This window comes from Macadamia integrifolia, chromosome 5 (genome assembly GCF_013358625.1).
Source record: "Macadamia integrifolia cultivar HAES 741 chromosome 5, SCU_Mint_v3, whole genome shotgun sequence".
In the NCBI taxonomy this organism is placed as follows: domain Eukaryota; kingdom Viridiplantae; phylum Streptophyta; class Magnoliopsida; order Proteales; family Proteaceae; genus Macadamia; species Macadamia integrifolia.
Genome location: NC_056561.1, coordinates 5078220 through 5104566, shown reverse-complemented (window position 1 = coordinate 5104566; position 26347 = coordinate 5078220). Strand labels below are relative to the sequence as shown.

Sequence of the window (26347 nt, the reverse complement as noted above, 5' to 3'; positions counted from 1 at the left end):
CTTCTTCGATGTCAACTCCAAGCTATCACTTCTCCCTTGTCACCAAGTAAGGGATTCCCCAAGGAACAGGCTTACTGTTGTTGCCTAGGGTCTACCCTCTTCCATTTTTCACTCCCTCCTCTCCCCTCCCCCCCGCCCCTAGGTTGCTTTTCCTTTGCTGGTTTCAACTTTCTTTCTTCCCCTTCGGGGCTGTACATTCTTTCATTTTCTTCCCATTAATGCAATTTTTAATCAAAAAAAATAAAAATAAAAAGATAGTGAGCAATGGTTGGCTCCTTGATTGGACTTCCCATTTAGGTTCGGCTTCAATTGGAACATCTGGCAACCAAATGCAACCCAAAAACCAAGATCCTAGAGGAAATGTGTGCATGCATATGATATGGGACATATCTTGTTCCCATACGCAATCCCAGCCATGGATAACTGGGTTTTTAATAGGCATAGTGTGAGATGGATGTTGCTTTAGGTCTTCGGATTTTTCATATAAGGTTTTAGTCTCATGAATGCTTACAAAGATGTTTTAGGTTTTTAGGAACTTTGATTGGCTTATTAAGAATGTTGTGGTGAATAATGTAAACTGTTGGTCTTTAGATTGATTTACTAGGTAATAGGTGTATAACTACTCTTCTACAGGTGAAAACCAAAAGGTCAAGAAATGCCTCAAATCTGAGAAACCTAGGAAGCAAATCAAAACTTGAGCTGGGTTAGGTTGAGGCTTTGCTCTTCTAAAACTTGGGCTGAGCTCAGATTGGGACCTAGCTAGCCAGCTTGCCCAACTCACCCAGGTTGCATTTTTAGTGTGTTCAGGACTTTTTGTTATTCCACAAATCTAAGAACGATCCTTCATATTTTTAATTTTCCAGAATTTGAGCAAGGATGTAAACATAGGAAACCTGGAGGCAGATACTATATATAGTATCTTGAGTCCAAATCCAATTTGAGGAAAAAAAAAAGATTAGAACTAGAGTTTTCTATTTCTTATTAAACTTTAATAATATAAAAAATAAATTTATTAATTAAAAAAGAAAATAATTGTTTCAATAGTACTGAAATATAAATAATTATAGAATATATCATACAAACCAAGTATAAAACTATAATCTTATACCAGACTCGGAGCAATAGTATCAATACCAAAATTCACATATCATGTTGAATTATCTGTATAAGTAACTGAACAAATAGAAATCTCAATCTAATCCTTATTTTCAACCAGCCATTTACATCCATAGTTGTCAAGGCGACCCAAGATGGTGAAGTGTCTAAGCGCTTAGGCGACAGGGTTCCCACCTAGATGTTGTGATGTAGATCCACACTTTGGGCTAGGCTATCACAGGAGGAAGCCCAGCCCAAGAAGCCCCAATCACCCCACTTAAATGTGGGTTTTAGTGATATTAAATAAGGGCCTATTGGGCCCATCGACTCTCACTTATTTTATTAAGTTATTATTTAAGTTAATAAGGCCCATTGGGCCCATCAATTGTACTCGCCCATTAGAAGCTCTTAGTTAATGACTCCATGTCGGAGTTCTAGTCTAGGCCTATTTGGAGTCCAACTCCTATTATGTAATGTCTAATCCTACTCGGAGTCTAAATCCTATTTATGATATGACTGCTAATCTTCCCTCTATATATAGAGGAGCTAATGTACTCTAAATTCTCAGATTTGAATAAAAAAAATTGCAGTCAATTGCTTAGAACAGCCAGGATAGCTGTGGGTGAGAAGCCTGGGCCGAGATAGCCCTTCACCCCATTTTTCCCTTGTCTTTCTTTAATTTTCTGTTTACTACTTGCTGCACCTATTTACTGTTACTGTGAGGAGTCAAAAGAATTTCAGATCTGTCCAAGTTATCAGAACCAGAATCGATAACCAAGAATCTCCCATTCTTGAAGCTTGCGATCTCTCTCTTCTCCCCTCTTTTGTAGTCTGATCAGGGAGCTACTGTTAAGGGGTGTTCTAGGCCACTGTAGGACCACTCGGTCCTCTTCTTGAAGCTGTCCAGGTAGTCTAACCGCTGTCTCTTCAAAACTCTTTCAGATTCTCTCTCCTAGGTCTGAAAATAAAGAAAGTACATATCTTGAAAACTAGCCGTCAGAAGACCTTCAACCTTGGGGGTTTTTGTACCCTTGCTGGAGCCTAGAACGACCCAAGTTGCAGCTCATTCTGAGCTCCACAGCGACAGCCGCAGCTCTCTCTCTCCAACCCTATCGCACATGATTTTCTCTCTCCAGCCGATTGGGTCCTTTTTGTGGTTTTCTTGTGTTGAGGTGCTTGTTATCTTGTGGGGGTTAAGTTCTGGTTCCTTCCTCTTGTTTCCTAGTCTATTTCTGGTTAGTCTAAAGTAGCTCTTGGGTGTTGAATTGTTTGTTTGGGGGTTGTAACTGTTGGAGGTAGTTTACCTGTAACTCACTTCTACATTATGTTACCTAGGCATCGCAAGGCACCCAACTGCTATTTTTTATTTCTCCTCTTTTCTAACATTATTTAGTAGCTACATATACCTTATTTCATCAAAAATCAACATTAAACCACATCAAGTCATCAAAAATCAACTCTTGAAGAACAAGTAGTTGTCAAGGTGTAGTACTAAGTCGACCTCTTTTGCAAGTAGTCTTGGCTGTAATTTACACATAAAGAGCACCATGCTCCTTCTGTAGTAATTTACGCTAGTGATATTGATTTTCTCCTTCAGTTATGAAAATTCTCTATGCAACTAACCTTCAACCCTTGAAGAACAGAATTTTCAAAACTCAAATGGCAATAGGCTCTGCCACTCTGGCAAAGTTCTTTCCAGCAGACTCTCCACATGTTCACCAGAATTGACTTTTACATATGCTCATCCAAAACATCAACAGCTTTTTGTCACTTTCTTGCATATTGCTCTTAATAAACTACACAAGACATATATGCCTAGAATCCTAATGAAACAAGACAGACATATATGTCTTGAATCCTATTGAACTACACAAGGGAATTGTCCAATCGGAATGTTTCAGGCAGGTCAAGCTTGGCTGTCAAGGAACATGAACCCAGCCCGAACCTGTCAGATTAATGTATGGGTTGTTAAAAGTCAACCCAAAACCAACCCATTTAAAACCAGGTTACTTTAGGATGGAGCCACCTAAGAATTCTCTCTTAAAAAATCAACTATAACTTAGTATTGGTATAAGTTTGAGTGAATTATTAGCCAAATTAAAGCCAATCAAACATTTTACAAAAATTTAACACAATATCAAATGGGTGATATCAGGCAGGTCTGGGCAGGTTCAGCAGGGATGCAAAACCTGCTGGGCCAGAGGCTACCCCAAAATTTTACCATATTATAATCAGGAAAAGGTGAACCTGATTATTAAATGGGTTTTGCTCAGACAGGTTAGGTGGGTCAAATTCAGAATTGCGACCTCTACATCTTTGCCTCAATTCATCACCTCAGTAGCAAACATCTTAAGTCAAGGATTAAAGTATCGGTATCGGTCACCGTATCGATCGGTCAAAATTCAGATACGTATCGGAGGGTATCGTATAGTAACGAAGACACCCTAAGATACGCACATAAATGGATAGGAAACACTTTTTTATACACTTTTGCATAAAAAAAAGCTATATATAACATGTATTATGCATAAACAGTAAATTGAGAGTATCACACTTAGAATTCAAGGTTTGTAGTTATCCCATAAATGTAAAATCCTTGTTCCCAACCTTGATTTCCACTTTAGTTAGAGAGAAAAATGGTTGGCAAAAACTTTGGAACAAAAACACTTCAAAAAATTGTGTTTTTCTGAAAAATTACCCATCTTGGTCATTTTATGACCGTATTGGTACGTATCGGCGTGCATCGACCACTGATACATACCAATACATACCAATACATACTGAAACGTACATTTCACTTCAATTTTGAATTTTTCATAGAGTATCAGTATGTATCGTAAGATATGTATCGATACAAAGGGTTTTAAAATTCCATGTATCGTATCGGTAAGGGCCGATGCGAATACATATCAGCCATTATGGTACCGTACGAACTGTATCGGCCCTTACCAATACGATACGAACCGATACGTTAAACCCTGATCTTAACTGATAGAATTAAAACACAGTAACTATTTAATTTTGCCAAAAAAATGCCCAACCCCCACCTCCCACTTAAAAAAATTATATATATATATATACCATGAGGGAAAACATCATATTAACGCATGTTGCTCAGAGTAAAGTTGACTGCATGAGAGAAATGCAAATGGAAGAAATGGCCCAATGCAGTTCAGATTTATCAGAAGGCCAGCACCAAATCAGGCCATTAAACTGAACCAAGAATGGACCAATACGGTTAATTTTGAATGGCCAATGGGTTATATGGGTCATGTGCTGATTTTTTTTGGTTTTCTATTGTAATGGCCAATTCTATAAACCCCAATATTAGGGATTTTAAGAGCTATACAGGATTAGTGTTAGTTTCTATTTTAGTAAGTTGTATTCTTTATTTTAGTATTGTTTTTAGAAGATCTGGATAGATATGCTACAATCCAGCCATAGTTTCTATCCTGTTAAGTTCTAGAAGAGTTTCTATTTCGTGGAAAACTTAAGTTGCAAGGGATTCTCCTTACCACTTAGGGGTTTCCTATTTTTCTTATTTCCACGAAATTATAAATAGAGAGTAAGGGATCATACCAAGTACCAACGATTTAGACAAAAGAAAAGATTAAGCTTTGAGCTGTTTTTCCTTGTGAGAGGCTCTGCATGGTTGGCATAATGCTGATTGAGGCTTAGTTGGGATGGCCTAATCATATACATTTTTTATTTCAAATGTTAAAAAAAAAAATTATGTTATTGATTTTTGTTCATCCCTAAATCATCAATCCTGTTGCAATTGGTCTCACACTGGCTCTTCCCTGGTTTGAGATTGATTCCGCATTATGGCCCCAGTGGTAATATACCATGAAACTTTGCAATGAAGCAGTTCATAATTTGTATTGTAATTGAAATGATTAACTTCACAAACATGAACAATACCTATTAAATGGTGTACAAATAGATAATCTATCAGAATACAATTAAAAATCTGAGGAGAAATTACCTGCAGTGGGACAATGTTAACTACAGGTTGAAGACAATCCTCAACCTGAGGAACTTCAATCACGCGGCAAGATCCTCCTTGACACACCAACGATGCCTCTCCTTTTGAACACATCACCATCAGACGTCCTTTGCGAGCACGAAGCTGCTGGATAACTGACTGCTGTTTGCTGTCAGATGGGAGCAAATTGTCTCAATTAAACAACAGAGAAAAAATAAAATAAATTATGTTAACTTTCCATTATACAGAACATACCTGAAGCAAGCATCATTGGTAGCAATAACAACAATGGGAAGATTTTCATCCACTAGAGCTAATGGACCATGTTTCATTTCACCTGCAAGTATGCCTTCACTATGCATCAGTGCAACCTCTTTCACTTTCAGTGCACCCTCTAGAGCTGTTGCGTAGTTGTAACCTCTTCCAAACACAAGAAGTGACTGCTCAGCCATTAACAACTTCGCCAGATCCTTCATTTCCTGATCAAGCTTTAGAACCTCTCTGACTTTATCTGCAGAACAAAATCATGAGATGAAAAGACTGGTACTGCATGATATGTACTACTTGTTTAGAAATTCCAGGTTGGGACACGAAAGGAAGTCAAAAGAAACATACTTGGCAGGTCAAATAGACCATCTATGATAGCTTCTCTTCTTGCTTGATTAGAGATAGTATCACCACCAATTGCTAGAGCTAACATGGCCATCACTACAATCTGACTTGTATATGCCTGAGGAAAAATAGCACAAAAAAATAGCACGACGCACGTCATAAAACCCAATAGTACAGACATTCAAATAAATGATCATACAAAAGCAAATTTTACCTTGGTACTAGCCACACCAATCTCACACCCAGCATTTATATGAACACCACAGTGTGTATTCCTGGCTATTGCACTACCAACAGTATTTGTTATACCAACACATAATGCCCCATTTTCTCGAGCATACTGTAATGCTTGTAAGGTATCTGCAGTTTCACCAGATTGACTAACAAATACAGCTGTATCTTCTCTGTATATAGGGCCCTGCCTGTCCAACAAATCACTTGCGACCTCCATAGTAACAGGCATACCTTTCATTTGCCAGGAAACAAATTAATAGGTAAATAATTTCATATACATACATCAACCAAATTTAAAATTCTTGCAGAGACTTGGCAACACTCATGCTCACCAGAAAGCTCTTCCAAAATTGGTCTTGCTGCTAAGGCAGCATTATAGCTCGTTCCACAACCAATAAAAACAATCCGCCTGCTCCTCCTTATTGTCTTTAAATGATCCTTGAGTCCACCCAAAAGAACACTCTTGGCTTTGCAGGAACCTCCACGAATAAGTCTTCCCCTCATTGTGGTTGTTACAGACTCTGGTTGTTCATGAATTTCTTTCTGCATGTAATGCTTATAATTTCCTTTATTTATTTGTTCAACCTCCATCTCAAGAACAGATAATGCACGTTGCACAGATGAAAGTCTAGTATGGTTGCCACTTTTTTTATCTTTTCCATGATCAAACTTGAGGATTGACACACCTCCATCCTGGAATCATCAGTATCAGAAGTAAGGAAAAACCAAAATGCTCTCATATTCCATCTAGTGTTAGCAAACAGAAGTAACTAGTCAAGCAATTGGTTTTTATGCAGCATGGGTATCCTAACAGCACAGAGCTAGAGTAGTGCAAATTGTGGAACCATGGCAGGTCAATGGTCATAGAAGGCAAGTTAAGAGACATAAGGTTTTACAAAGATGCCCTTGTATATTTTAAGGGATCAAAATTACAAAGATGCCCTTGTATACTTTTAAGGCTCAAATTACAAAGATGCCCTTATATATTGGATGATCAACCACACTGGGACTGAGACATGGCCCAGACTCCTATGTGAGGCAGCAGTGGGGAATTTTCCGCAATGGGCGAAAGCCTGATGGAGCAATGCCACATGGAGGAAGAAGGCCCACTGGTTGTAAACTTCTTTTCCCGGAGAAGAAGCAATGACGGTATCTGGGGAAAAAGGATTTACTAATCCTTAACTTTTCGAGGAATCCTTCATCAGTGGTTGTGAATGACTGATTTTTTCAATCTTTTCGACCTTGGTTTCATAGGAGCAAGTCATAAAGATTGAGAAATAGAGCATTTAAATAAACATGTCTTCACATCCAATTATAGCAATCTTCCTTATTTTTGAATGGCAGTTCCAAAGAAACGTAGTTCTATGTCAAAAAAGTGTATTTGTAAAAATATTTGGAAAATAAGGGGTATTGAGCAGTGTTAACAAATAGGAGCTAATGAATAGACCTGCGATCCCATAGAAGGACATCACAATCCCTTGTTGAAAAAGAAAAATATTTCTGGCTCGGCTATCTCACCTAGCCGTTTTATATTCATTACTCTAGTGACAATTTGGTCATTTCACAAAACTTTGGATTAAACTATTCCTTACTCACCTTAGGTAAAATTCTACTAGTGAGATGGGGTTGGGGCCCTCTTTCTGATGGACCCACTCATGCCACCACATAGCAGGTTGTGAAGTGCAATGCAGTAGGTAAACAATCAAAACTTTTACAGAGGAGTTTCTTTTCAATTTCTTTTTTAATAGGGATAAAAGGGATATTACCCCCTTGTCCTCCATCTCAAGTACAGGGAAGAAGCATAATATGTTCAGGAAACTCAGCCAAGATGGATCAGTCAAGATCCACTAATCACTTTTAGTAGGTTAGTAGTTCATATCTCAAGTGAGAATCTAGTGACAACTATTTACATTTTTAACACTCAAAAGGCATAATTAAAGAATGCTCCACTCCCAACTCAGGGCTTTTAACAAAGTTAGCTCCATTCTCTTCCTCAGGCAACAAAGCTCAAAGAGACTTTTAGTAAATAGATGAGGCTTCCATCTCTTGAAGAGATGCTACATATATAAAAAGGGAGCTGAGACTGTGGCCTATCTCTTCATTCACTGAATCTGTCTAAGCCTCTAAGGTGGTTGGGAGCTATGACGTAGACTGTTTTAGTAGTGGATCAGCAACTACATATGATGCCAGTTCCTTATTTTTTGTACCTGTCTTAGCATCCCTTTGCCACCAATCATTGGAAGATCTTGGTTTTTTTTTTTTTGTTTATTGGGGATTCAGGAAGGAAATAAACAGATGCATATTCGACAATATATAAAAAAATTTTAAATACTTCCAGATGATGGTTCCTTCTTTTGGTTTCAGCCAGTGGTGAGAAGAAGGTTAAGGGCATTGCAGGAATCTCTTTGTACCAAAATTCTGGGTTTGTCAATTAGGATGTGGTTTTTCAAGAATAAAAATAGCATCCCTCCGGAATAAGACATGTAAGCTTAAACTTCGAAAAGAAAAAAATATATATTATTCAATGTCAGTAAGATAAAACTGGAGCACATCAATTTTATATGGAAAAAGTAATAATCTACCAGGTCAGCCAGAACAGAAAATGGAACCAAAAAAGAAATTCCAAATGTACTAAGAGAAAGAAGTACCTGGATATGCACAACTTCATCATCCTCAATGACTAAAACTTTCTTTGTGTGCTCAACAACAGCATTGGCATCACTAGAAAAGAAGAGTTCCTTGGGCTCATCAGTCTTTGGAAGGAATTTAGGATCATAAAGTGGTTCAGTGTTCACATGCTCATTTAGTTCCTACAGTAACAACATACATGACCGAAAGTTATTTGGGTGACATCACGTTAAAAAATGCACAAAACACCAAAAACTACACATTTTCTCTGCTTAAGCATTCAATTCTGTAGGAAGCTATTCCTATATGTATGCTAGTTTTGCCACATTGACAAGAAGATATATGGGTAACTCCCCTGGACAAGGCACATTTCAAATTTGGTGGCCCATCACAACCAAAATGACCCACCATGCATGGAGCTTTCCCCTTGTTTCTAAAGAGTCCTCACTTGGAGCAATGGTAAAAGGTTCGGGCTACCACAGCAAAAGACCGGATTCAAGTCTTGAAAACGGCCATGTTGTGCAAAAAATGCTGAGGTTAGGACTGTCTCCCAACAAACCCTTCTGAATGGCCCTGGCCCCACTGTTCAAACAAAACCACAAAGAATTGCCTTTTCCAAACAATTTTGAAACCACTAATACACAAATCAGACTGCTCTGTGTGTGTATGTTTGTGTCTATATAAGTCAAAAGGATCACAGTGGTCGGTAAACAACATCAATCACATTAGAGTCCAAAAGACCTTATTATACGCATGGTTTCAAGTTGAGGCTAGGACTGGCTCAATACGAATATATATTGGATCTTCTGATCCACAAATGGATTGTTCAATCATGTCGGTGGATTAGATGATCCAATCCCAATCTAAACTGGAACTGGATGGAAAAACATTCAGTCCCTGATCCTGAACTAGAGAACATGGTAGTAAGCACAGAGATCGCTGCAACTCATAAATATGGCAACAGATGCCATCTATTGAAAAGACGATGCTGATCTATTGGAAAAAGAAAGCATATCTCAATTATCATAGTACATTTGGAGCAATATTTATCTTAATTCAGTAATCTAAAATGATGGTTAAATCCATTTCCTTTTCTCTATCATCCTCCTACTTCTACATTTTGCCCGTTCATGGCAAAATCTTGGGTCCTGCAGCTCAGTACGCCTCAAGAGGCTGGATCATCCTCTTGGGAAGTGTATCTCACTATCTCATGTAAAGAAGATGGAAAGACACATTATATGATCCAGCCACTAGATTGTGATACAAGAGCATAAGGAGCTGCTGAACAGGATTTCTCTCTTTTTCTCTTATTAGCTAACAATCAGTATCGGATACAAAAACTTCTCTAGAAGGGGCCTGATACACTTGCTGCTGTATTAGTGAATTTACTCTGTTATAAGCACCTAATTTCCAAGGCAAAAGATCAACATGATCCTGGATTGTAATTGTGTACTTTACCACAGGATATGCGATTAATACAGAAACAACATTTTGAAATAAACATGTATTAACTAAGGTGAAAAGGCTGCTTGCATTGTAGTATGCATAATTTGAATATTCCCGAATAAATTGAACATCAGAGGCCAAAAAGCAATATTACACGTGAGCGGTACAAATAATCCAGCTAGAAGCCTATAACTCTATGACTTTAGTAGATCAAGTGTTATGAAAGATATATCAAAATGAAGATAGAAAATTTAAAAAGACACTTGATTTTTCCAAATCAAGATAAATAACACGCAAGCATAACTTACTCTGACACCTAAGATCAATGGACTGCCACGTTTGCAAGCAATCAACTCATTTGGATAATGTCGACTTTTAAAAATAAGTGCATATGCTCCTTCGAGATGCCTCATGACTTCAATGACAACTTCAGTAAATGTTACTCTCTGATCGCCTGCAGCATAACCACCTGAAAGGTAAAACAAAGTAGACATATGTGCAAAAAAATACATACAGCTCATGTGTGGTTTAATTACCGACAAATCCTTGGTCCATGATATTCATAAAGATATGTTCATGATAGAGAAATATGATGTGGCTTGGCACATTAACAAACATGTGCGGGCCCACATGATAGAGGACCCCACACACAACTCACCAGTTAAGTTCCAACCCAAAATAGGTAGGGAAAGTGCCTTAAAAGTGAGTCCAAAGTTACAAGAAATTACAGAAATGCCATTAGATTCCATTACAGAGGAATTGCACTCTTTTAATTTTATTTAACTTTGAACTGACTTTTTTTCCATTTCAACTTTCAAGTACTTGTTTGAAGATGAAATTTGACTATGATGTGCCCAACATGTCCATCAAAGTGTGCCATATAGAAAGAACACATGACCCTAAGACAAAATATGGTTCCATGTGACCCAATGCTACATGGATCAAAGCGTAAGCTAGTGATGCTTTCAGCTACTGGACTCTCGCCATCTAGGGTACAGTACACCGCTTCGCCTAGCAGGACGACACTTTTATTGCTCTCCAGGTTAAGCTTAGGGTATTTGATGTAGATATGATCTACTCTAAGTAGTACCATGCGAAAAAAGGGGCCAGGCCTCTACCTTAGTCCACAGTTCCTTGAATGAACCTGTTTTGGTTCAACCGAACCAAGTTCAGTTTGATAAAGAAAAAAAAAAAACCAGGTTCAGTTGGTTCAGGCCAGACCAACCATGTCTGGGTGTTGTCTAGTTGCAATTATATCTAAAGTCCTAGAAGATATCATTTCAGTCAATAAGTCGACTATTGATGGTTGAAAAATGCAGGTTATTAAATGATCAAAGAAGAAGTCCCAATTAGAGTCTAGAACTCTCTCAGCCACTACGGCTACCTGTAAGAATTTTAAATAAAATTTTCAAAAAAAAAGTTAATGAAATTTCTGGTTTTATGCTAATAAATGTGAAATGCATTGTAGCCAAGTTAGATGCTGGATTTCTAGGTGAGATGCCTTGTTTTAGTTAGTTGGTGAGACACTAACCTAAGCCTTGGTGAAAATTCTTGGTCATATCCTTTTTACATTTTCTTACTTATTCCTTTGATCCTGTGATTATTATTTTTTTTTTTTTCCCTGACTTTATTCACCTATTGTTCTTAAGTTTTTCTGTCGTTTTGGTGGATTCCTGAAGGTGTTTGTCTGTTAATCGATCATACGGGACAAACAGTTCTTAAAGTGACTTCATTTTTGTAGTTTTCCCAACCCTGCCATTCGTCTATTTTATGTTCTACTGCTGCAACTGAATTTCATTCACAACTCTATATCTAACCGTTGGATCCTTGTGGTTTCTCGAAGTATATTGGACTCATTGGTCCCTTCCTTCGATCCAAAATTGAAGTTGATCAGACAAGGAATTGATCTAGTTTGGAATCCCTGTTTTAGAGTTACTAAGGGCCCGTTTGATAACATTTCAAGAACGTGTTTCTGTCGTTTCAGTATCCAGAAACGGCAGAAACGGAACAAAAAGCGTTTGATAAAACTGTTTTGTTTCACTTGTTTTCAGAAATTGAAATTGAAATTTCTACCTATTTATGGTTCAAGAAACAACCTAGGCGAAACAAGTTCTGGAAATGACACGTGGCCATTCTTTCGCTGGTTACTATCGACTTCTAGAAACATGACTTATCAAACACCTTCAATTCCGTTTCTGTTTCTAGAAACGGAAATTTATGTTTCTGCCATTTCTTGAAACAGAAACGGCAAGAACGTTATCAAACGGGCCCTAAATTGCTCAATTTTTTGGTTCTATTCTCACCTCCCTGAAATCCCATCCATTGAGGATTCTGATTATGTTACAAGGATTTAACCAGGATCCATTAGTACCTCATGTTTCATATATCATATTTGGGGTACCCTTTTTCATAATTACAATTTTGACCATACCACCACCTTCAGAAACACCTCACCACCACCAATTCCACCTCCAACAGAGCCAACTTCCACCCTCTGCATCTCTCCCTCCTCCCCTGCCCTCTGCCCCCTCCTGCACTCCCTCCCTCGCTCTCTTTCTCTCGTCTGTTGACCCTCGCCGCCCCCTCTCCCCCTTCCACTCCCTGCCCTCTCCTCACTCTCTGCAACACCCCCTTTCTCCCCCACTTTCTCTGTCTCTCTCCCTCCCGGCCTATGTCACATTCATGATAATGTACTGAATAGGTGTAGCTGCCAGAGGATGGGTATTGTTCTCTTGGCATAGTGGGGCTGTTTATCTATGATTGGTGAACTTTGTTTAAGGGGTGAACTGTTTTATTCTGCAGTTTTTTTCTTGCTAGGCTCTTATCAAGCCTTGGCCAGCTATCTCTTTCTCAGACACTAATAGACAATTTTGTAAATAGAGAATGGTTCTCCCTATGTATTTGATGTCTTCCTCTTTCGCCAATCACCTTCTCAACAACCCCTCCCCCTCCCCCTCCCCTCCCGTTACCTATCCAATAGTGAGAATGACTCCACGTGACTCAAATAAAAGGACCACTCATAACGCCACAGTACATGGCTTCCTATTTTCTTCTTCTTTCGCTTCTTGTTGACCTTATTGTATTCAATTTCTTATCTGTAACTGTCCATACTAGCAATAGCAGGAACATAAAGGAGGCTTAAGTGCGCCTTTATTCCACCCAAGAAAGACCATCAATACAGATTCAAAGTCTCACCCCACCATGCTTGCTCTATTGATGGGACGAGCAATGGTTCTGTGAGGGCCACCGATGCTGATGCGTAAGCCAGCGGCGCTGCAGTTCAAGGCGCAATGTGCTGATTGGGGTCGCTAGGATCCTGTTGTCGCACTTGACATTGCTTAGAACCCAGCATTCACTGTTGTGGCTAATATGATGCTTGTTTGTACCATAGTAGCCTAATACTCAGATCAGGGTTTGGATTTATGGATACACACTACAATGTTCGGGTTCATGTGGTTTCGGGAATGGTTTAAGTAACGACTAACGAGAAATATGAGAAGGATTCAGGGTGGTGAAGATGGAATGAGGGCGTGTCATTCGGATTTGAATGATAGTAACGACAAAGATGGAAATGGCAGTCAAGGGTCATAGGTTTTATCATGTATGGGACAAGGGTTATGTTGGATATGTGTCCACGATAAGGACGAGTGTCCCCATCGTGACATAGTTATCTTAATTACTTTCCAAGTTATTAGATTAGGTTGTTTAATTTCCTAGTTAGAATAGATCTCTAGTTTCCGAAATTAGAGTTAAACTAAGATTGTCTTTCCTATTCCACCTATAATTGTACTTGGATCTGCTTATTATAAATATATGATGGAGGGAGACTGCCAGGATACATATCGGCTGCTCCTCTCGATGCAGCAATGAGGACCTATGAAAGGAGGAAGAGAGGAGTCAGCCAAAGCAAGGACAGCTAAGGGGCCAACGATTTTGCTTTGATGGGATTTAGTAGTTTCTATTTTCAGTAGTGTCTAATTCCTAGTTTCTATTTTCAGTTTTAGTAACTAGGAGACCTTCCATTTTGATAGTTTCCAATTTCAGTTTTTAGTAACTATTTTAGTTTCTAAATTGTAACCTCTCATCAAAGTCATAAATAAAGAGGAAGGCTCACAAAAGCCTCCATGATTTTATGAACAAACATATGTTGATGTTGCTTCTTCCCTGTGAGAACTTGCTTTGTGTTTGATCAAAGTGGTGGACTGGTGTGCGATCCAGTGACTTTTGCAGTGTAAAGCCCAAGAGGTTTGCTTCAAGTTATCTCTCTCTTTTCTCCCATAGACTCAAGGTGTTACAGATCTGATCGAATGCTACAGGTATTTATTTATTTCTTTTCTCAGTTCTGTCCAGAGAAAGAGGTTCGGTGAGTTTGTTTTCTGGTTCTCTTCGAACCAATCCAGTCTTCAGCTTGGGATGGAATTTTAATTGAAGGTTCCCCTCACCTAGGGAGGAACTCGATTCATCCTTGAGCCTCTTCTGATCCCTGGTTGTTGAGAAATTCAAAATCTCTATTTTTTTGTCTTTTAGTGACCTGTGCTATCTAGAGCTGAAATCAATAGATCAGTTTCAATTCCAGTTATTCTCTTGGACTGTGGATCATGGTATTAAGTTGATTTGGGCCTATTTGAAGTTCTGTAAGTCCCTGTTATCAGTACTACTTATCTGATCAGAGAAACCTTAGATTGGAATCAATAGCTTCAACTGTCCAGATCTGATTTCTCTTTAGTCTGATCTATTTGTGCTATTGTCCTACTTCGATTGAGGTTGTTCTTTGATAGTATCCTGCTGCAGTTTTGGAACTAGGATGACTTGTCAATTTCTAGTTGAACATTACATCTCCCTTGCCGTTTCTGTTGTTCTTCATTTTCTCTCTTCTCTCAAGTTACAAACTACAGATCTTTGGTCTTCTACATGGTATCAGAGCCAGCTTGGCAGTAATTTCTAATTCTTTCATTGATTTTCCATTTTGAGAGTCGTTTTAGGTTTTTAGTTTGAAGAAGGAAACCCTAGTTCATAAAAGAAGAGGAACTAGGGTTTCGTATGGGTTTTCGATGAAAATTATGTATGAAGTTCATATTTGTTACTATTGCTACTGCTGATCGAACTTGAGTGTCGATTTGCTTTTGCTACTACTATAATCGATTTTCCAAGGGTATTGTAAACTGCTATTTTGGTTTCGTTGCTTGCTGATGTTGCTGGATGAAGAACTGTGGTGAAGGTTTATTTACTGCTGATGCTCAACTCTGGGCCAACTTTACAGCTCCACTCAGTTTGATTTATCTCCTCCGAGATCAACCCAATGGGTCTGAAACTTGAGGCGAAGGATATACTCTCTTAGGTGATTAAAAACCTCGAACAATGGTTTCTGAAATCCTTCCCATTGAGGAGACCAAACTTTCAATCACAGCTGGACCTGCAACTACTACCTGGTAGTGTTGCAGAAAATGTTTTTGATCTTCTTGGCATCATCCTTGAATGATTATTGTGTGCAATGCCGCCTCCCTATTGACCTTCCCTCATATTTTCAAGCCAGTTGAAGTTCCCTTGAGAGAGATCAATCTCCCACAAGCTTTCTCCCAACCGCTGGTTATTTCACTCTGTTGAGAATGGAGGTTGAAGACAACCTTCCTGTTTGATCTGTTTGGACTGAGTTATTGATCGAAAGCTTCCCATCCTTAGGCGACCCAAGCCCTTGAGAGTGGGTTTCGAAATCTCTCAGCGATGCAAGAGCCAACACCTGCAACAACATATACCGCCTGAGTTGTTTTCAGAACCCTAAATCTCTTTCGAATGTCAATCGATGGTGCTATTAAGGGCTTGAATCAATAGGGAATGGAGTCATGGTCCTTCGTCTGTAGTCTTGGGCTGAGTCGATCAAAGTAGAAGGAGATCTCTCCTTCGCAAGCTGCTGATCTTGCCGCCATTGCAGGTTGTCCAAGGAAGAAGAAGGCTGAATCGTGGTTTGTCTTAAGCCCTTACTCCTTTAATTCCATATTAATACCCCTTCTTTACTCTCTTATATACACTCTGTCATTGAGTGTTTTGCCATTCCAGGAATACTCTTTGGCCTTGAATTGTGAATTTAATTGCCATCCCACTCATGGTTTAAAGTATCTCCGATACCGATACGATACCCTCCAATACGTATCTTAAATTTATCCGACCGATATGATACACACCGATACGATACACACCGACGCGATACATGGAATTTTTAAAATCCTTTCGTATCGATATATATCCTACGATATATATAGATATGCATCAATACACCACCGATAAACATCGATACGATACGATATGCACCAATACGGCTCTATGAAAAATATAAAATCAAGATGAAATGTACGTTTCGGTATGTATCAATACGTATCGGTGAGTATCGGTATGTATTGGTCGGTACGTATCGGTATGTATCGGTCTGTACATATCGATCATATAATGGCCAAGATGGGTAATTTTTCAGAAAAACACGATTTTTTGAGAGGTTTTTGTTCCAAAGTTGCTGCCAGTCATATTTCTCTCTAACTAAAGTGGAAATCAAGGTTGAGAACAAGGAATTTTACATTTATGGGACAACTACAAACCTTGAATTCTTAACGCGATACCCTCAATTTAGTGTTTATGCATAATACATGTTATCAATAGCTTTTTTTAACAAATTCTTTATGCAAAAGTGTTTAAAAAAATGTTTCATATCCATTTATGTGTGTATCTTTAGCGTAGCTTAGCGTATCTCCAATACGATACGATACCCTCTGATACGTATCTTAATTTTGGCTAACCAATACGACAACCAATACGACGACCGATACCGATACTTTAATCCTTGATCCCACTTTGGAACTTGAGATTAATTACAAAAGTGCCATTCCCCCTCGCAATTTCAATTTTTACCATCCTGCCACTCTCTCAAAGACTTCAACCTACATACAGTACTGCCACTCCCTTGCAAGATTGAGTGATTTACAAATTTTCTATTTGATCTTGGACATGTTGGTTAATTATGGTTCTACCACTACCCTTAGTTATTGCCTATTATGAACTTGGATGGGTCTATACCAAACCCAACTGGGTATTTTGACCCAGGTTCCACATCAATTATGGATTGCACTAAGTAATTACATAATTTCCATTGGGCATATACATGCGTCATATTATTGCTTTGGTGGGCCCGAAATTGCATCATTCGGATTGATAGTGTTATTGTCATGTCTCGGTTCCTGGAGATTGTTTAGCCTTGCTGCCGTGAATGGGAGTTGGAAATTATTGGAATTCTTTGTTCACGTGTAATGCTACACGTGAGGGGGAGATTAGAGAATTTTATCTGCTCTGCATAATTTATCTACTCTGCACAATTCATCAATTAGAGATTTTTATCAGTGATCTCTTAAGGATCCAAGTTGTTGCCCTCCATCTTTACTTCTTTTAAAGCATGATGTGGTATTTTCAAAGATTGGTTATCCACCTTATACATTGAATTGATTCCTTTCTTTGAAGATTGAGTTCTTCCCTTATATTGAAGATCGTGTCTTCCCCTATTGGAGATCAAGTTCCGCAATTGTAGGAGAACATTTGTCATCATAACCTATCTGTTGGTATGATATTTTGGATTGCGGTTGATGATATCTACCATTTCAGCGATCTTTTATTCTTTCTTGGGGATTAAACAACTTCCTAAAATGATCCACTACCACCACTTTAATCCCTTCAACTTTGTCAACTTGAATACCCTCAGAATTTGTAAGCTTGAGAATGGAATTGAAGTTGTTCCTTGCTTTGAGAGAGCGATGGAAATAGGAAGAATTAGAGTCCCCTAGCTCCAACCAATTAATTTTGGATTTTTGCTTCACGAAGCTTTCCTCACTAGCCAATAAGGAGGCAAGCTTTGCAGATTCAATTTTCTCCTCCTCAGCCAGGGAAACATTCAGGTGATCAGCTTGAATCTGAAACTGAGTGGAAGTGAGCTTGTCCCTGCAATTAGCAAGAACAGAAGAAATTTTCCCAAAGGTATTAGTATTCCAATGCTTACAGGCTTCTTTGACATTTTTTAACTTCCTGGCCAAGGCAATAAGAGGGGTGGAGTGGGCACGGATAGGTTTATCCCCAGCAGATTGGACAACAGAAAGGAAATCAAGGTGAGAGGACCACATGTCAAAATATTTGAAAGGTTTTGGGCCAAATGAGGTGAAGGGCTGGATGAGAAGCAAAATGGGGTTGTGGTCTGAAGTGGCAGGTGGCTCAAAGGTGGCATGAGAGGAAGGGAAGGTGGAAAGCCAAGCTTCATTTTCTAACATCCGGTCAAGCTTACAAGCAATACGATCAGAGCCTGCTCTTCTATTGTTCCAAGTAAAATTGATATCAGACCAGCAAAGGTCATCCACAGCCAAATCCTCAATGCACTCATTAAAAGCGTCAACGCCTCCCAAATTCAGATGGCCCCCTCCTTGCTTTTCATGGGCAGAACGAACCACATTGAAATCTCCACAAATACCCCAAGGCCTAGATCCAACCTGGCCAGCAATACTGCGCAAGTCAGCCCAAAGAGTCCTCCTGTCCAACAAACGATTAGAAGCATGGATGGTGGAGAAAAGGAAGGAGAAGTTGCCCTAGTGTCAGAAATATTTAGGTGGAGAAACTGGGAGGAGGAGGAAAGAAGAGTGACAGAGAGTTTGGAAGCATCCCAAAGGAAGCAAATTCTACCATTTGGGTGATTGGAGTGGTTTGTGAGAGAGGACCAGCCAGGGGCAATGGATGCAGCAGCACGGGAGAAGGAGGCCTCCTTAATGTGAGTTTCCAAAAGGCAATAAAAACTGGGATGATAATCTTTCATAAGCAACCGGACAGCCGATTGTTTCTGGGGGGAATTCAAGCCCCTGAGATTCTAGACCAGGCCGTGAGACATCAGGCACTAGTGGAGGGAGGCTTCTCGTGCTCCAACGGGTTGGAGCAAACACGAACAACTTTAGGCCTGGGACCACCTCACCGACGATAGGACAAAGGGGGGTTGGGTCGTCATGAGTAGGGAGCAACTTGGAAGTTGGGGGCCGAGAAGCTTTGGAGGCCGAGACATTCAAAGAGCTGACAGACCCATCGGGCAAGGAAGAAGGATTAATAGAGGGGTTCTAGGTCGGGTTCGTGGAAACGGATTGGTGGAAGGAGAAAGGCCAGGGGTGGAGATGGTGGGATGGTTTCCAAGGGAAGGAGAAAGGGCTAGGGCTAGGCCAGAAGGAGAACAAACTAAGCCAAAGAGGTGGGCCGATCCAGTGGGGGATTTAAGTTGTGAGGGGCAAAAGCCAGATGGGCCAACTGCCAGGGCCAAGGGTCCAAAGTTCACTAGCCCAGGAGTGGTAGGCGAGGAGGGGCAATGGCCCACAACCGACAAAGGGCCTTCATCATAAAAGGGGGCATGAGAGACATTGAGAGGTGCAGACGCAAGCAAGATTTCCGTTGGGTGCTCAGACTCGTCAGAGGGAGAGCCAACACCATTGGACTCACATGCACAGAATTCACGATCTGAGGAATCATCGTCGGAGGAGGAAGTATCTCTGGAGGCTCTGTCGTCAGAGCCAACACCATTGGACTCACATGCAGAGGATTCACGATCCGAGGAATCATCGTCGGAGGAGAAAGTATCTCTGGAGGCTCTGTCGTCAGAGGATGATGCAGAGGTGGAAGAGCCCTCTTCGGATGTGACATCTGCCGAGTCGACAACAGCTACGGTTTCCAGAGGTTCAAAGGGAGGGACATCGACAGTGACTGGACATGCCGAGTCGACAGTGACCTCCAAATCCTCCTGCAGCATCGAGAACCTATTATGACCAACAGGTAAAGGATCACGCTGGATCATCGAGGCCGGGAAGTTGGCAGCGGCAACAATAGCAGCTGGTCGCGATGGTCTTCGTCGCTTAGAGAGCCTACGCCCTCGCCCCAAAGGGGGGGAGAAAAGGTCTCTGTTCAGGATCTGACATAAGGGAGTGATCCCTTCTCAGAGAGGTCCCAACTAAAGCATGGTTCACATCATCGACAGAGGTCGAGGGCCTAGGAAGGCAGACGGTGGTATCGTGACCAAAGACCTTGCAGCTTAGGCAATAAGGGGGTCTCTAATCGTAACAAACAGATTGCTGGAAGGAAAACCCACCTCCATCCAAGACCGAGATAAAAGAAGGGAGCGCTGCAGAGGCTGAAACTTCCACACAGATGCGTGCATAAGCAAGCCGATCTTTGCGGCATGTGCGAATGTCGGAACAAATCGGCTATCCGAGAACCGATCCCATAGTGCTCAACCCCATCGGAGCACCAGAAGTGCAGGGGAAGACCTGTCAGGGAAAACCAAAGCGGAATGGTAGAATAATCTACCCGGTTGAGAAGCAAGCGGTGATGCCAGGATCGAAGGAAGATGGGATTCCTCCCCACACGCCAGGGGCCACCCTCAAGGCAACGGACTTTGACTCTCTCATCGGAAAATTTGAATAAGAAGAATCCATGATCCATCAGAAAAATGTCCACAGAGCTCGAAGGATTCCATTGCTTAAGGAGAGAGGATTTCACCAAAAGGAACGGTGGTCGCTTCCCCAAGAACTAGACAAGCGACGAGGACCACCTAGAAGCTTCATCATCAAGTAGTCCCCTAGGGCATTTGGCAATGAGAGATTCACCTAGCATGGCAGGGGGATAAATTACAGGGGGAGTCCTCGAGCAGAGGGGTAGGCGAAAGTCGAAGGAGGTGAGCTCCAAGCATTTTGCGGTGGGAGAGAGGGAGAGAGGGAGTGTGGAGGGTGGGGGGACGAGGACTCAGAAACGGTAGGAGAAGACGAAGTCAGCAGACTCCCGTCCGGGGGGAGGGCCATGGCAGCCAGCCTCAAGTCAACTTCAAGGTTTTTGTAATAGATCTTTGGTTTTCTACAGGTTATAGGTTTATCATGTGTGGGAGTCCATCAAGGTTTGTTGAACTATATTAAGAGAAGACCTTATTACAAAACAGCCGTGAACCCCGCAGCACCCTCTCTCCCTAGGATCGCCTGCCTTGTGAGCTCCCAATTATGCTTCTCTCTCTCCCTCATCTGCTCACTCTCTGCATCTCCCATGCTCTGTCCCTCTCTCCCTCTCTCCCTCTGTCACCGGCTCGCTCTCTGCATCTCTTCCCCTCTGTTTCAATCTCTCCCCCCCCCCTATGGGTAGGTGTTGCAGCAAATAGGCCAGAGAAGGAGAAGAAAAAGTGTGTCGAAAAACATAATATCTATGGGAAAAATTGGAAATATGGAAAGAAGCAATACCCCAAACATAATATTTATGAAACATGACATACCCCAAGTCCCCAACATAATATTTATGAAACATGAGGTACCCCAAACCTAATATATCAAACGTGAGGAACTTCAAGTGTAAATTCTCTAAACGTTAGGTACCCCAGATGTATTTTACCCAAATAAATATATTGAACATCATTCACAGGTCATAACAAGTATATGCTGCCATCATGTCATATATTCAAATACGGTAAAACACTGTCATAACCCCAATTGCATAATAAAGGACTAAGATTTTCAAAAATATCCAAAAACAAAAGTACAAGAACAATATTTCTTTCAAAAATTTCAAGCTCATAGACCAAGATTACCTCCTGCTTCATTTGCTTTGTGAAAAACGAATTTTGCAAGCTTGGGAATGACTTCTGTATCTGTTTCAGACTCAAAGGTAAAGCCATGCCGAACTAGTGTTTCTTTTAAAACCTGATGAGATTACAAAAGAAAAAATCAACTTCAGCTAATGAATAATGGTTACTCTTTATTCAAGGCTGAAATATGATAGCAATTTCTAAATTCTTAAAGGAGATGTAGCAACCCCAAGGATTGTCTACAGGAGCTAAATATGGAAGTTTTGTATCTTTGTGTGTGTGAGTGTAATGGGTGGGAGTGGGAGTGGGAGTGGGAGTGGGTGTATGCATTTGTTAGTGTCTGTCGGGTGTGGGCTATCTGTGCAACGAGTAATTGAGAGGAAATCTTTTGTTTAGAAGACATAAGATTGGATATCTTTATAGATTATTGATTAGAGTCTCTTTACCCTACTAAAGGAAAAAATTTTAGAAACAACACCAAAAATATCCCATGCAATAGATTTTGGAAATAATTAAAATCGCAAGAAGCAACCCCCACCCTCTAAACATAGGTCCTGAAAAAGTTGGTAGAGCCTATAGTGTCAAAAGAGAGAGTTCCTTTTGTCGGTCAAGTGTAAGAACAACATCCAACTTAGCATTCAATTCTATTTCAAGTATTTTTCCAAATAAAATCCGACTGAGGAAATATTTACCCTAGATCATATAGAAACAATCTGCATACCAGATCAGTTAGTCAAAACCCTACCGAGATGCACTCAAAGGACTCGAACACTACACTTCTTCATGTCTGGTTCAGTTAGGAAATTATTCAAACATTATATTTACATCAAAAGTAAACTTCTTCATGTTTGGTTCAATTAAGAAATTATTCAAACATTTATATACATTTACATCAAAATATCTTCTAGATCTACTAAATTCTAAAATAAAAGTCCAAACAGAAGAATTGCTTATGGCCAAAGGTTTTGTGCACGGTCTCACACAAGATGTGGGAGGGAGACAATAGGAGGTCAAAATGACCAACCCCGCCCCCCCATTTAAAGAATAATTCAACCCCGTGTTCAACCATGCACAAACATCAGGCATTATCATATCCTAAGCTAACTATCCTGTTACCTCTTCATATCTCAGTGGAACCTCTTTTTAACAAAATGAGGATGTGGCTCAGTTGGCAAAGACCAACACCACAAAATCAAGAGGTCATGAGTTCAACTCTTCTTGGGCCCTAACTATTAAAAAAATAAAAAAACATGTTACATCAATTGACCAAAACCACCTTTTAGACCTATTGTCCCTTTGGTTTCTGAATAAGATTAATTTTTCGAACACTTTTATCTATCTTCTCTAAATCTTTTTTGCAGCTCCACTGCCTAGAAGTTGACAAAGATTATAAAGTTAAAGAAGTAATACCAATAGATCTTAATGCTTCACCACAGCCTGCCAAGTGGGGACTAAAGGGAATGATCATTCACCTTTCAGAGACCGAAATAACAAATGCACTTTATCAGCTTATCTTCTTCCCAAAAACTATCATGTAACTGCCGTGGCCCATGACATGCAACACTTTGGTTTTCTGTACCCTCATCTGATTCTTGCAATAGAAGCCTCCTCTTAGGAGTTGCTACCTGGAGCAGCAGATACCTTGTTGAACAAAGGCAGATCACTGGATTTTCTTCTTTTTTACCTAGCCTGATCTTTCTTTCTTCCTAAGGGCTAAGAGCCAACAATTTTTTAGAGTTCCATTCAAAGGTTTCACAACAACATGAAGCCCACATCATGATTACAAGTACCCTTCAAAACAGGGAGATGGGTATGCTAAATGTACCATATCCACATCATTATACAACACATTATACCACTCCCCAAAATCTGCACTAGGTTGTAAAAACCAAATTAATGGCAAATCTAAGCATTAGGTGTGAGGTAAGAGACAGCAGTTTTTCATCAAAGAAAAAAAAAAAAGAGAGAGCAGTTAGGGATGCCCCAAATGGATAAAAATTTTCTCATCTAGATCATTTGTTTACTGTTTTTAATTCTAAAAACATTTGAGCTCTAACATTCTTATGAACCATTTCCAAGTCTTAAGCCTCGAAATTTAATTTTATTATATTTTCCATTTTACGATGGCTCTGGATTGTACTACTAATGGTTTGATTGGAAATGCTTGAAAATTTTCAATTCAATGCCAAATAAAAATGCTGTTGCATGGGCCGTTATGGTTAAGTTCCATCTCAATGGTTACCAAATTGAAGAAGCACACAATGTTTCAAGGTGAATGATGAAATCATCATTCAAAAGTTTTCCAAACTAGGAAAAAATGAGAAATTGACTAATATATCAGTTAAAGAGACATGGGACTACACGGATATTTAACTCATCGAAGAAACCTATTATTAGGCAGGTCAGGTTCATAAGAAATGGGGCACCCAAATTGCCTATAGGCCCATTCAAATTGTGCATTGACTATTTAGCTTAGTTGGTAAGAGTTATGAATACTTCTAGTCTAAGTCTTGTATATGAATTTTTTTACATTAATTATGCTCTTAATTATAATTAACAACAAGACTATCTAGAAGACAATAGGAACCATTGCTTGGAGGCTTGGAGCAAGGTAAGAGGTTCAGCCTTACAAGCCAAATTCCCAGGTTCAAATCTTGGGTGCGGCCATTTTGAGTGAAAATGCAAATGGTTCGGACCTTCTCCAAAACTCACCTCTCTCAGGACCCCACATAGGTGGGACCAGCAATAGGCAATGGGATTGTTACCATTGGAAAACAATTATAAATAAGATATGCTGTCTCGACACAAATTGTATCATCTATGAGCAACTGGATGGCTACAGGGTCGGACATGGACATGTCTTCTCTGAAATATAGTTCAGACCAGTCGGTGTCGCACAAACAGCCAGAGATATGCCACATCAATCAAAGACAGATTATAGCCACCTTAAGCTGTGAGTGTATATAAAAACTTCAGAGGTACTAATAGCACAACTTGTTTCAAAAGACTAAAAAGAGAAGTCTTCAAAAAATATGTTCTACTATGAACTTCCTAACGTAAATCAGCAGAAAATATATATATATGGAAGAAAGAAATAAATACGTGATCATAACTACAAATAAAGTTTGATTTCAAAACAGCCGGCCACAATAAAGTTTGATTTCAAAACAGGATATGTGTGCCGGCCACATTTAATCCAAACATTCCATAAATGAAGATTATAGTTTTGAACCCTGCCCATTCACCTTCTGCGTAATTACATTACACTCCGACAACCATACGTACACTGCTGAGTATGGTATTTTTCCACAAGCTAAGAGACAAATTTCTCAAACAAATAAATGCCAAAATAAGATAACTAAAACATGTAAGGCATATAATACTCATGACTCCTTCGCTGGCCGTCTCACCTTGATTAGATCGGTTCTCCAGTCCATGTACCTCTATTGGGCTGGCATTTTTGTCCTTCTTGCCTCCCTCATCAAATCCTTTAAAAGCCTTCTGTGCTCCTTCCTCTGGAAGGGTTCTTCTGACTCTTCCAAATTCCTTAGACCTCTCAGCTGGGAGAAGGTCTATCTCCCTAATTCCGAAGGTGAGCTTGGGATTAGGAGAATCAAAGATTCCAACTCTGCCGGTGTTCTTAAGTTAATTCAGAAAATCTTTTCCAAGCTCAAGAGTATTTGGGTCGACTGAGTCCTTATGGGCTTGCTTAAGAACAACTCCCTTTGGACTGCCCCTTCCACTTCAGATGCTTCTTGGATCTGGAGGAAGATCCTTGATCACAAGCCCATCGCCCTCGCTGCTATGTCCTATTCCATCGGCAATGGGAATTCCTTCTCCCTCTGAAAAGATCCTTGGCATCCTTCAGATATCCTCTCTCTCCTTCTCTCCCCCATGATCATTTACTCTTCTGGCCTTCCGTCTACTGCTTTCATTTCCTTTATCCTTTCTCCCGACAGTTGGTCCCCCCCTCCTCTTCCCCTCCTCTTCTGGATCTCTGGTACTCCTCCCTCCCCCCTCCCTCCTAGCCACAAGGGAAGAGAGGACAAATGCATCTGGCTTTCCTCCTCCACTAGCTCCTTCTCCACTACCTCTGCTTGGTCTGTCATCAGTGTCCCCTCTTCGACTGTCCCTTAGCATAAGGTGGTCTGGTTCAAAAGTCATATTCCCCGCCATTGCTTTACCCTTTGGCGATGCCTTATTAACTGCCTTCCCACCCAATCTTTCCTCATCCATCACCATATCCCTGTCAGCCCTTCATGTTGTCTCTGCCCCCATGTAATGTAGGAATGGATTTGACAAGTCAAACCAGCCCCAAACTGCAGGAACTTTTAAACTAAGAACAACCAAAAATAGCCAAAGTAAGGCAGCAATATAACAGATCAGAATTAAGGAAGAAACAGATTTCTGTAAATCAGAATTTCGATCCCAGAAACTAGAGTCTATGAGTTCAGACTATAAACCCGATAATAGGCCTAACCAGAAGTAGGAATGGAAGCCTAACAGTTCACAGACCAGAATAAACATCCACAGAAACAGAAAAGGACAAATCAGACCTATCGGTTCTGGTTCCTGTTCTGTAAGGTCACTACAGGACAGAATTCAAAAGAATTTTAATATCTTAAAATTGGCTGGCCAGAATCAGCCCAAACCAAGGTCGAGTCTCTCTTGGGTAGGGAGGAAAGATTGACCAAAATTATAACTCAAACCAATGGCTGGAAGTGCTTCAG

General features: G+C 40.2%; 1 protein-coding gene across 1 annotated transcript in view; it reads right to left on the bottom strand.

Annotated features, from left to right (window-relative positions):
* The window catches only part of LOC122080303 (glutamine--fructose-6-phosphate aminotransferase [isomerizing] 2-like), a 43049-nt gene that overhangs the window by 13000 nt on the left and 3702 nt on the right, over window positions 1–26347 (bottom strand). Inside the window, exons 3-10 of the mRNA XM_042647257.1 lie at window positions 21621–21732; window positions 10309–10454; window positions 8575–8736; window positions 6259–6619; window positions 5907–6157; window positions 5696–5810; window positions 5336–5591; window positions 5081–5249 (exon numbers count right to left, since the gene is read on the bottom strand). Coding sequence (XP_042503191.1) covers window positions 5081–5249; window positions 5336–5591; window positions 5696–5810; window positions 5907–6157; window positions 6259–6619; window positions 8575–8736; window positions 10309–10454; window positions 21621–21732 — 1572 coding nt within the window. The remainder of the gene's footprint in view (window positions 1–5080; window positions 5250–5335; window positions 5592–5695; window positions 5811–5906; window positions 6158–6258; window positions 6620–8574; window positions 8737–10308; window positions 10455–21620; window positions 21733–26347) is intronic.